This window comes from Aethina tumida, chromosome 3 (assembly GCF_024364675.1).
Source record: "Aethina tumida isolate Nest 87 chromosome 3, icAetTumi1.1, whole genome shotgun sequence".
In the NCBI taxonomy this organism is placed as follows: Eukaryota; Metazoa; Arthropoda; class Insecta; order Coleoptera; family Nitidulidae; genus Aethina; species Aethina tumida.
The window spans coordinates 24,630,532-24,644,323 of NC_065437.1; the positions used below are offsets into that span (position 1 = coordinate 24,630,532).

General features: G+C 25.1%; 1 protein-coding gene across 3 annotated transcripts in view; it reads left to right on the forward strand.

Annotated features, from left to right (window-relative positions):
• LOC109594001 (monocarboxylate transporter 3) overlaps window positions 1-13,792 on the forward strand; it is a 33,955-nt gene that overhangs the window by 7,061 nt on the left and 13,102 nt on the right. The window contains exon 1 of one of the 3 annotated variants that reach the window (XM_020009167.2): window positions 12,007-12,024. The exons of the other annotated variants lie outside the window; for them this stretch is intronic. Coding sequence (XP_019864726.1) covers window positions 12,022-12,024 — 3 coding nt within the window. The 5' untranslated portion in view covers window positions 12,007-12,021. Of the gene's footprint in view, window positions 1-12,006; window positions 12,025-13,792 lie in introns of those variants that run through there. 3 annotated transcript variants of the gene reach the window in all.

Consider the following 13,792-nt stretch of genomic DNA (forward strand, 5'->3'; position numbering starts at 1 on the left):
ATGTTTTGACTTAATAATTCCTATAATCCATTTTTAAATTATTTTTGTAAAAGGAAAATTAGTTTTTCTCTTTAATACAAACAGTTTAAGTTTGTATCTTGTTCTCTAAAATTATCTCTTATATATTTAAATTTATACAAATATTTAATGAGTAAAAAATTAAAGTTCATCCAAAAATCAGAACTCAAATTGTTGGTCCCCCTGCTCAATTTTCTGAGTATCTTAATGTTTTTGAGTTTTTTGATTGCTGATTAATATTTTGGCTTCATTTTATTGTAAAACAAATAATGCCATAATTATTAGCCCCAAAAATAAAAATTTCAGAAACAATTTCAATTTCTTTAATGTTATCTATTACATATTTCAATTAAAAAACAGTTTAGAGCAAAACAATTAAAAAAAAATAAAATTAGAACTCAAATTATTGTATATTATTCACATTTTTGAGTTATCTAATTGTTGATTAATCTCTTAAATATAAGTCAACTTATTTAAATTTATAATTAAGTTTAATTATAATTAGTTTGTGGTTATTCACATTTATTATTTATTTATTATATTTTATACAGAATTTTAAGTATGCGTTGTCTATAGCATAAAAAATTCAAAAAGAATATATTTAGTACCTTTAAAGAGTGAAACGAAGTTCATCTCCAATTTGGAACTCAAACTACTGAATGTTATTCAAATTTCTAAATATCTCGATGTTTTTGAGTTATTTAGTTGTTGATTTATAATTTGGTATCATTTTAGTACAATACAAATAAAAATATTATTATTATATTATCCTAAAAATAAAGATCTAGGTATAAATCAATTTCACAACAGCTCTGTGGAATTTTAGTCGCATGTTTTCGAAAATTGACGATAGCTTATATAAAATTAAAAAGACTATATTTAGTACAAATCTTTAATGAGTGAAACGATTAAGTTCATCCTAAATTTAGAACTCAAACTATTGAATGTTATTCACATTTCTGAATACCTCGATGTTTTTGAGTCATTTTATTATTGGTTCTTCATTTTATTACAAAACAAATGAAAATATATTATTTTAATATTCCTACAAAAAAGACCTAAGTATAAATTAATTTCTCAAAATCTTATACTTAAAATATATTTATTTCACATTAAAATTTGTGGTTGGTTATTCACATTTACTAATTATCAGACTATATGCTTTTTATAACATAAGTTATTTATTACATATTTAAATTTAAAAATAATTTATTCAGTACAAATCTTTAATGAGTGAAACAATTAAGTTGGTCCTAAATTTATTGAATGTTATATTTCTGAATAATTCGATGTTCTTGAGTCATTTAATTGTTGATACAATTTTGTTTCATTTTATTGCAATACAAACAAAATCACATTATTTTATAGGTATAAGTCAATTTCACAACAACTTTTATTTAAATTTATATTAAATTTTAATTATAATTCGTTGATGGTTATTCACACTTATTATTTATCATATTTCATATGGAATTTTAGATATTTATGTTTTCTAAAATTATCTATAGCATATTTAATTTTAAAAATAATTTAGTTAATGCAAATGGGTAAATCCCAAATCTACAACTCAAAGTATTGAATGTTATTTTTGAATATCTCGATGTTTTGACTCATTTAATTGTTGATTTATAATGTGGTTTCATTTTAGTACAAAACAAATAAAATTGTATTATATTTATAGTCCTACAAATTAAGATCTAAGTATTTTCAAAACAACTTGTATTTAAATTTATATTTAATTTTTGATTAAAATTCATTATCAGTAATTCACATTTATTAATATTTATGTTCTAAAGCATTTTTAAACTTAAAAAGAATTTATTTAGTGCAAATCTTTAATGAGTGAAAGATTTAAGTTTATCACAAATTTAGAACTCAAGTTATTGCATATTATTTACAAATCATTTTATTACAAAATAAATAAATTTATAGCCCTAAAAAACTTATACTCAATTTGTGGTTGATTATTACCATTACCATACTAATTATTAGACTTTATATATATTTTTTATAATCATTTATGTTCTCTAAAGTTAAAATTCAGAAATAATTTAATCAAAATCTTTAATGAGTGAAACAATGAAGTTTACCTAAATTTAGCACTTAAATTAACGAATGTTATTCATTTCTGAAGAACATGAGCTGTTTGTGATAATTTGGTTACATTTTAATATAAAAATTGAAAAATGAAAATATGTATTTTATAGTCCCAAAAATAAATATTTAAGTATAAATCAATTTTACAACTGGTACTTAAATTTGTATTTCATTTTAATTAAAATTCGTTGTTGCTTATCCACATTTATTGTTAGATTTTATATGTATTTTATGGTTTATTCTATTAAAATATATACATATTTATTAAAACGAATAGATTACTCTAAATTTTATAAACACTTTTCTTAAAGAGATAATCAAATTTAGAATAAAATTGTCTGTAATATATTTATATGAATTCAATATTTATCTTATGTTTATTATTACATTTTAAGTGTATTTTTTAAACAAGTATAAATATTTATTTAAACCAAGGTATTATTCGTTTTTTAATTTTAACAGTACTTATCATAAATACATCAAAAAATATTTAATACTTTTTATTATATTATTTACAGTTTTACTATAATCAACGCATAAAAAATTATCGTGTAATGTTTAGGCTGTTTATTGTTTAAGAATGAATAATAAAGTCACATTCCGACCAGGAAAAGTTTGAAAATAGCTAATATTCAATTTTATATTTGCTTCATATTAACTTTCATTAACACCCTGTTGAAAAACACTTGTCTTGATATTATTGGCAAATTTTCTAGCAGGAAGTTCACACAGTTATTTTTAAGTTTGTTAACAGTGTAAAAATATGTGGGAGGTTATTTTTGGCTATCGATTTGCATGTAAATAAACTCCGGCTCTAGGATTGCTGACGCGTAAAAAAATAATTATGCAGTTCGTCAAACGATTGATAATTGCTCGTTAATGTATTAATTTATTCTCCTTGGTAATTAAATATTCTCTAGCCATATTGGAAAAAGCCGGTAAAGTTCATTGCGAACCGTTTTACCGTGAATTTTAAAGTGACATTTTGTTCTGGGCACCCACTCGTTACCGTTTTTTGATTGGGAAATAGAAAATAATTTGGAAACATTCCTCCTATTAAGCCCACACTTATCGGCCAAATTTTCAACCCAACTAAAGTTGGTCGATGTACACGCTGGGGTCGTTTTAATTGATCAATTATAAACAATTTTCACGCATTTCCTTATAAACAAATTTATAAATATTTCCAATGACCATAATCGGTTTTTAATTAGTCTGCACCGCGTGAACCAGATTATTTGAGGGGTCACCAACCCGGTTAAATGCAGCATAATCGCATAAATTGAAACTATGTTAATAACTTCTGAATTAAAATTCACACGAGTTCACTGTACGTGATAAGTCCGAAATTATCTGCCACATTGTTTTCAGCTGGACAGATTTGTCGTCATTTTTCTATCAGTTTATCGAAGAGATTCCTGTGGCTTTTCTCAAAGGCTTTTGAATAATATATTTATATTTACATTTTATGTCTCTTCTGATCATTCTATTTTTAATTTGTTATTTCCATTATCTGAGTCAAAAAGTTTGTTGTTTTTCCCAAATGATGTGGTAGTAGTCTAATTATTCTTTAATTATAAACTAATTTGTGAAAATATTATATTATATTCTATTAATTACTTTTGGTTTTGTTTCAAAACTGGAACTAATATTAACAACAGCTTTATCTAACTGTAATCGTTCAATCAAGGCTAAAAGCAATTATCAGACGAAGATAAGGGATCATATGACGTGAGTCTCTCAATTTTATTGGAGACGTCGGCGACGCCTCAGCTCTAATTTTTAACGAGCAGTAATTTGATATCATTGTTGGAAAACTATATTCAATGTCTTGGAGGTTTTGTACACGTCTTCATTAGTACATTTTAAGTCATGTAGAAGTTGTAATTGAATTTCAGAAACATCTTAAGTCACAAATAACTACAATTACTGGAACCGTGACTTGCTAAAAAATCGACTTATTAAGACGAGTTATTAAATAAACTAAGTAAAAATGCACTGGGTGTCCAAATAGTGGAGGTCGTCAGGCATATATAAAAATTACTAATTGAATAAGTGTAGATAAAAAGATACATTTCAATTTTATTTTCCACCATTGGGATGGCATTAAACATTTTTTAACAGAAATTGAGATTATGGATAACCGGTAGCATTGATCCTTCAACATTCTTATTGATTCCAATGTATCTATCAGTGAATTTAGTGATTTGTTCAATCCATCCTTCCTTTCTACAAAGGGTGAAAGTGAAATTTTAACATATTTGTCGTGTATAGATGGTCATAAATTACATTATAATTTATAACTGCAGATAAATTTGATGTTAATATTTTAAGACAATAAAGGTGGGATTATAAAAAAATTGAATGTATTAACATTAACCTAAAGACTCATCTATTGGATATTTGGAGTAGGTAATAAAAATTAATTTTACGAGAATGGGTGCCACTCTTCCTAATTATGCAATAACACTTTTTAATTACGTCGATTATTAAACATCAACATGGTAATAAATTTGTTTATCTATAAACAAAGTACAATGTGATAAAAGGTAGACATCATGTGATGTTATCTTTTTCATTCCTTTCTTTTGATTCTTTTTCATATTATCTCTAACAAAAATTGGGATTAGTGAATAATCTGTAACACAGATCCTTCAAAATCATTATTGATTTCAATGTATATGTAATTTAAAAAGTTATTATGGTTCATTGTTCAGTGCACCCCTCCTTTCTAGATGGGGTAAGTGAAATTTTAACATATATGTCCGTGATTGGATAGTCATAAATCACTTTATAATTTATAACTTCATATAAATTTTCAGTTAAAATTTGTTGACGTTTTAGGTGTTTGCTTAAACTAGAAAAAATAGTTCTCCATAATTTCATTTTAATTTATTTATTAATTTGTAGATCGATTTTTAATCAAGTTGACAAAAATTCTAAATCAATAGAGTCTGAAATATATTATTAATCATTTTTTTAGCCAATTTCAACGAGTTTTCTTTATATTTGTTTTGTACAGGGTGTTCAGATATGTGTGCCTCTTCTTACATCATAAATTAATTATAGAATAACATGAATTTATATAATTGTGTAAATCTGAAAACGGAATAATTAAAAATGTTAACATTAAGCTAAAAAGATAAATATAATAAATTAATAAAATATTAATTTTAGATGAATATTAATTTTTAAATTTTTTAAAAACTTGTCACTTAAAAATAATTTTTGCTTCCACATGTACCATTCGTTTATTATAATTTTACAAATGGATTTATGTTGATTGTATTTTTAAATTTTTAATTCATCCTGAAGCATTTAATTCTTCAAAAAAATATACATATGTCAATGTGAAAAAACTGACAAAATACTTGTAGTTAAATTCATTTTGTCTGAACAACAGATGCAAATTCAAATACCCCATGTATTTCAGAGAGAAAATACAACTTCAGTTAAAGTACAGCAATTTATTTGTCTAATTTTATATTTTAACACATGTTTTTGTAAGTTTTAAACGCTACTCATGACAATTATCATAATTAAATTATGACACCATCACCATATTAGCAGACTTAAAAGGTAGCACCACTTCCATAAATAGTTAATTAATGTATTTACAGTTTTAAATAAACAATAAATTAAATTTACCGCTGTAGTTTTCCCCATTTGTCAATATGCAAAATCGATTAAGTTATGTCTCTTCAAATTAATTAATTAAGATAAATTTATTTGTGAAAACGGACGTCATTCAGTTTCATCATTCCATAATTGACCGACGTGTATGCACGGCCTGTAAAATTTTTATGACACTTTCTTTAATAAAATCGAATAATTTATAACCCTAAAGTAAAACGCATAAATGCCTTTTTGCGCCGTTCCATCGAACGCCAATTGCGGTGAAAGCTCATTTTACAGTAAATCGTAAACCTGAAAATGTCAACGATAAGGTAGGTGTATGCACACTTATTTGCATATTAAATAACAGCGATATCGTAAGAATTTAACCGTCAAATTTAGGCGCCACGTCCTTCTATAAATAGCCTCCCACTATTTTATTGCGTTTAAACTATTGATCTAAATGGATAGCACAAATCGTCGGGATATGGATCACATGGATATTTATTTGACCAATGACAGCATAAAAGTATTAATAAATGGTGGAAAGTGGAGTAAAGAGACGGGTTTATTATGGATGCAGACTTGTTTATCTCAATCCATCTTTGATGTAAATATGTCTGTCTCTTGTTTTAGAAGGTAAAATAAAATGTGTAAATATTTATTGAATTTATTTATAGATTTACCGACGAAACCTAATTTTTTTAGTTAATTTTTATAAACATAATGTTTAGATAATTAAATTAGCAAATATTGATTTCAATTTTTTTTATATTTGTATCAAGTTTGATTATTTTTTTGCGAAAAAAAATTCAAAAATTTAAATTAAACTCAAATGCATATATTTTTTTATTATTTCATAGTGGCTGCTTCTATAAAAACGTTTTTTTTCTGCTTTTATTAAGCTACAGAAAAAATATATTCGTCTTCTTGCTCTAACTGAAATCAAGTATTACTTGATTTTTTATACATGCCTATTTATCATCTCCTTCTTTCATTGTTACCTCAGTCAGTAAAATTAAGAAAATTATATACGATTGACCAGTAAGAAGAGTGTTCGAAATAAATTCACAAATGTTGCTAATTCAACTCTTGTGTTAATCCCTCATAAATCTCGTACTAACAAACAACACTTTAGATGTTAGTATCCCTATATTTCAATATGTTATCATCGCTTTTCCAAAACTATTTTCTTGAACCATTAAAGAATTACATAAAGGTCTTCAAATCTGTAAACTGACGCAGATGAGGAATTTGAACAGAAATAAATAACAGCGATGCACGATATTGGTTGTTATTTAAAGCTATTGTTCATGACTTTTTTTAAACAAATGACTTGATAAATATGTATAAATTGTTAAGAATTTATACTTTTATAGCGTCTATACCATAAGTGTAAATATAGACTTAAAAATACATTTTGTACACACTATCTAGCTAATCATATTTACCTCCTAATTCAGTAATGCAAAATGATGAACATTTTCTTCAAAATTTAATTACTATGGAAATGAAGTATCAGGTAATTGCAAATAAGCCTTGTCATAATACAACTTACATTATACAAAAAGAAGCATAAATAAAATATAAATTTTAACAAAAAAAAAATAGAATTATTTAAATTACTTTTTATCTTATACTTTCTTTAATATAATATAATTATCGATTTATGATCATTATAATTAATTATAAACTTTGAGGGATTTTTTGAAATAAAACTTCATATTAGAAATGTAACTAAAAATTTTCATTAATTTGTTTCACTCATGGACAAAGGTTTGGAAATAAATAAGACAGAGCTACTGAAAAGGTTTCATATGGAATGGCAAAAAATACCTCCAGAAATTACCAGAAAATTGATGGACTCCATGAACAAATGGTGTGCTTTTGTTTTATTTTTCGAGAATTAAATTATTTAATTTATTTATTTAATAATTAAAATTTTATTTTATTTTATAATATCTTAATAAAAGTAAATACAATTTCTAGAAGCATTTAAGTCCTTATACAGGATATAAAACAGTAATTTTATTTAAATCATTCATTTTTTATTAATTATTCGAATAATAAACAATTCAATTTTAGTGTTTACAAACATTTGTCCAAGAGTGTATGTAAATAAGAAAAAATTGTATTTTTACATTAAATTTCCTAGAACTACTACTTATGTTATAGTTTAAAATATTTGTCTATAACTTAACAAATATTTGATTATGTATGCCACAAAAATATTTATTTTACGGACAGATGCGAATTCACGTATTTCAAATTATTTCATTTTCAAAAACGGAACTAAAATTAAAAAATGATTTTCCGAGTTTTACCTTAGAAAATTTGTGCTTCAGTCAATAACAATATCAACAAATTAAATAATTTTTAATAAATTATACTTTGAAATAATCAAATGATCTGATTGAAATGAGATTAATTGATCAAAAACGGTATTTATATTACCCCCCGCTATTAAATTAACACATTTATAAATAATCTCAAGGTTGTTCTCCAGTATTTAGAGAAAACTTTATCTTATATACAACCAAAAAATCTATGCTACAGATTAATAGATAATAAATTACTTATTATTCAGTATTTATTAAAAATTATATTAGATTTGTTTCTAGGCGAAAATACCACTACAATAAAACTTGCGAGTTTATTACTGGCAACGATATTTAAGCAATAAATTATCATTAATTTTTGTAAACTATCGTGTTTATTTAACAGTTCGTGTAATCCACGTGCAAATTATTTTAATGAACAAATAATAAAGGAAATTTTCTCCAAACAATACCGTGTAAAATTTGTATTTCTGGTATACAAGACTTGGCAAAAACAATCCGTTTAATGGACAGATTCGTGTTTACAATAACGAATTTATATATTAATACGTTAGAGAACCGATCCGAACCGGTTCGTTTGGAACCACCCGCTTTCGTGTAAACAAATCGCAATCCGAAGGCACATTGTGTTATTAGTTGAATTCGAACAAAATTAATTTTTAACATCCCACTGTTCGCAGACAGGAAAATTATTCTGTAAATACATTGGCGTTGTGTGCTAAATCATCTAACCAATTTAAACTTGTTAGTGTCAATTTATTCGGACCAAGCAATTTATTCGTGCATGTGTATTACAGTCGTTAAACAAAAACCGAAATGTAGCTGATGGTATTTCGACGATGTCTAATTTGGCGTACACGAAATGTGCAATTAGGCACGAAATCATTTACTACGTATTATTAGTGTTAGTTTTTAACGTAATCAAATCGAGGGGGTTATTAAGCAGACACGTGGATGCTTCATAAATTATGGAATAACATAAATCTTTCATAATTTTGTAAATGTGTGAGAACGGCGGTGCCGTAGTTTATTAATTTATTGAGGCAATAAAGGTCGGATTTAAAAAAGAATTGACTGTATTAATATCAAACTAAAAACTAATTTATTAGACATGAAAAATAATTTTATGAGATTGGCAATCACCCTTCCTAATTATAAAATAATAATTTTAAATTATGTACATTATTAAATATCAATAAATCATTTTTTATCTATAAATACAATGTGATAAAAAGTTGATTTCACCTGATAATTTTAATTTTTTTATTTGATTTTTCCATTTTACATATATTGTTTAGTGCATTCCTACTTTTTAGATGGAGTAAGTGAAATTTTAATTATTTACTCGTGTTTGGATGATTATAAATCTCCTTATAATTTATAAATGCCGATTAGAAAGACTTTGATCCTACTGAATTTTGAGAGAGACATCATGCATGACAGAGACAGTAAAAGATTCCCACTACGCAAATTTGCAGACTTTTACTGTCTTTGTCGTGCTTAATGTATCTCTCAAAATAGAGTCGGATCAAATGTTTTCTTATTTGTATATAAAAAAATCGACTATTTTTTTTAAATTCCGACACTGAAAAAATTGTTCTAAGACACCTTTAAAAAATGTTGTCCAAAGATTAGCTTTTAATTAATTAATACGAAACTCCTCCTCATCACAGTTTTCCATTTATTCTTGAGTCCCATATGATAAAATCCATATCTCGCCATTACTTGATTGAACAGAAAATTTCTATTTATATTTTTAATAGGAAATTGAACACTCTACGAAAAAATATCTTATAATTTTTTGTAAATCTTACCATTTACAAGATATCAAAGGTCAAAATTTGAAAATTTACTAAAAATTTCTTTTTTACTTCTAAATTTTTTAACTCGTAGAAAATTAAATATTATAAAATACCCAACATAAATTTTTATAGGAAATTGAACACACTATAAAAAAGGTCTTTTGTAGTTAATCGATTACTCTATTCATTTAGAAGATATTCGCATTCCAATCCCAAGGCGTACTGATTATAATAAATATTTTAAATTTAAAGGTGTCCCTGGACATCCTAATCCATTTTTTTTGTGTCGGAAGTTAAAATAGTTATAACCAATTTTTTTGGTCTCTTATAATTTTTCGCTATGGCGATTGGTTTAATTTTTTATACTTATCAATATTATTTAATTTTAAAATATATTACATTTTCACGTTAGTGAAAAAAATCAAAATGTGAAAATTACAAACTACATACATAATTTTTTTATAAAAATATTATGTATGTATTATTAAATTATTTTAAACTTATTTGTTCATGAGTAAGAAAAATGCGGACTAGCTTTGAGTTACTATTGAGAGCTCAAATTTTCAGGAAATTACAGACAAATGAGATACCGTTGTTTACGTGTTCGCACCCTGCCTTTATAAAGAAGGTAAGAGAAGTTACAAAATATTTGCGTATTGTTTTTTAATAGTTGTTTAAAACTGTTATAACAAAAATGTTCGGATTTTATTTTATAGAAATAAAAATTGCTTCAAAAATTGAACTGTGTTAAAGTAATTTTCATTTGATGCTTATTTTATATAAAAATTTTCTCCCTTATTTTCTCGCCTATTAAAAGTGTTTTCACTTTCAACTCTCAATATTTTATTTATAAAGTTGACAAAAATTTCAATTGAATAAAACTTTTTATTGTGCATCATTCCTATACATTGAAATAATATTTAAAATGTTAGTATGGATATAGAATTAGATCATATTAGATTCTCATAGATTACTAATAAAAAAATTTATTATAAAAAGATAAAAAGTTACTGTTTATTAAAAAAGTATATAATATAGCAACATATTAAAATATATTAGAAATATGAGTTGAAAAAAATTGGATGTCAGTACCTATAATGTTTGTTGTCTTTTTTTTAGCCATGGTTACAGGATGGGGGTTCGTTTTACCCCAGACCTACAAGAAATATTCTGTTTTTTTAGACCACAGAACAACAAGGACGAGAAATCTTTAGTAACGAGTCCAAATATAATTTATTTAAAAAAGATGCTTCATCCTATAATTTTTTTTACAAATTTAAATCAACAATTCAAGAAGCTTGAAAGAATATACACTTGTGGTATACTTGGAAATTGATCGAATTTAAATTATATAACACAGAATTAATCACTAAAAATTCCTTTAACAATTAAAGTTGCCATATTTATATTCAGCTGAATTCAGAAAAATATATGTAACATTTAATGGAATAATAATAGTTCAAATTAAATAAAATTAACATTTTAAAATACTATAATCAAGACCACCACTGTATATTTTTTGAATAGATGAATAATATTATAGTTTGTTTTTAAAAATATCAATTGTCAAGAGTTGTAAGTGTTATCAGTAACATCCTGTATCAAATGTACTTTTGCATTTTAAATTATCTCAGACACTTTAGATATTCTATTAAGTAACTATTTGATAATCAATTTATATACCTCTAAATTAAATACAATGTTCTAAAATATAAAAGTAATCTAATATTTAAATTTAATTGTTCTGTCATGAGGAAAAAATAGTGTCAATGGCAATTTAATAAATTAAAAAAAATAATTATTCTTGTAACCATTAAAAATAATAATTAGATTATATTAATATTATTTTATTATGTTAAAAATTTATAATTTAGTAATTTTAAATAATATATAAAAAATTGTGGAAAAAATACCTGTTTTATAACATACAGGATTTTTTAGGTGTGATTAATTATTGAATATAGCTTAAAACTATACATTTATAAATCACTTATCTCATATTAGAAGTTTGGGTTACTAACCTATAATACTGATAATAGACCCTTCAAAATTACAACAGATTCCATTGTATCAAGTATGATTTGAAAAATTCCCGTGATCACACCTATTCGAATCTGACTTGCCGTGCAGTGCACCCTGCCTTTCCAGAAATGGTGAGTGAAGTTCTAAAATATTTCATTCCATTCATTTTTTAACACTACTAAATTAAATTATATCAATTTTCCGTCAAAATTTGATGAAAAGATTCATGTTTTCACAACATTTAAAAATATTAATTTTCTATAAAATTTGTTTAATTATTTTAATAATTTTTGTTTGAAACTGTAACAGTTTGTTATAACAAATATGTACATATTGATCATTTTTTCAACAGAAGTAAAATTTTCCTAAAAAATAAAAAATCAGGACTTTGTATTTTATACAAAAATCATTCTCTGTTGTTTTGTCGACTTAAACTTCTCAGTCAATAAGCTCTATTAAAAGTGCTTTCACTTTCAGCGAAGGTATTTGTCATAACTTCTGAGTATTATATTTATAATGTTGACAAAAACTTCAAATCAATAGAGTCTGAAACGTATTCTGGCCTTTCACACTCAAATTTAACATGGACTTTTTGTCGTGCGTCATTCATTTAGTCAATCTCTTTTTGTTTGTATTATTCGATCAAATTATTCTTTTATGCGTGCACGTCGAATAAAATAGACTCAAATTATTTGTGACACGTGATAATACTGTCGTCGACAAAAGTAAAATCTCCTTTAGTTTATAAAATTACATCGTCGTTTATGTACTAATGTGGCAGACGTGCCACAAACATATTGTTTATTGTGTAAGAAAATTGAAATCCTTGGTGCTTAGATAATTTTATTGATACGCCCAATCGATTGCTCGCACACACACATCAATTGTTTTCAAGTATTTAAAGTTATCTCGGAACAATTATTGCTCACTTGATTGATATGTAACAAACATTTAAAAATGTCATGATCTAGAACGGCAAAACGCTCGAATTTTTTTGCGTGTGGCAACAGTCCAAAAAGGGAAATTCAGTCAATAACGTTTTTGTTGTTCACTGCAGACAAAGCGATCGCAGTCATACATCAGTTTTCCACGAATTAATTAGGCTGTGCGATAATTTCTAATTATATCATCGTACATCTGCCCATTTCATGAACAACTTTTATTAAAAAAGTTATGTTATAATGTTTGTAAAAAGCATAATTAAAAATGGAAGCTTTGCAATTAAAAATATTGGTAAACAATGAAATAATATTAAATATGTTGGTACGGATATAGAATATTAGATTAGATTATTCTTATAGATTATTGAGAAAAAAAATAATTTTATCAAAATATAGACATATTATCTAGACAGAACATATATAGCCCCGTATAACTGTAAAATGGAGTAAAAGTTACATATTTATTGAAACAATAATTACCGATAATTGTTGGTTTTACCTAGGACTAATCTGATAGGGCATATACATACAGTAGCAGTCATAATTATAGCAACTTATTAAAACATATTAAAAATATGAATATCAGTACCTAAAATGTTTACTGATTTTTTTGTTATTATTAACCCTATCGAAAACATGGGGGACCATGTTTATAACCAAATTCAAACCAAGAAACTTGAAGGAATTTAGTCTTGTCGTATATTCGGTAAATGGTCGAGTCTGTTCCACAAAAATGGCCCAAAAATTAAAAAATAAAAAGGATATATTATAAAAAGTGTTAATGTTAAATTAAATAACAGATTTAATAAATAAAAATCCATTTTAACATTAAATTTGCTGTATGTTGAACGTAATCAATCCATTTCAATTCAGAAAAATATAGTTTGCATAGAATTGTATAAAATAACAATAATCCACATTAGATAAAAGAGTTACGGGTAAAATATTAAACATTAAT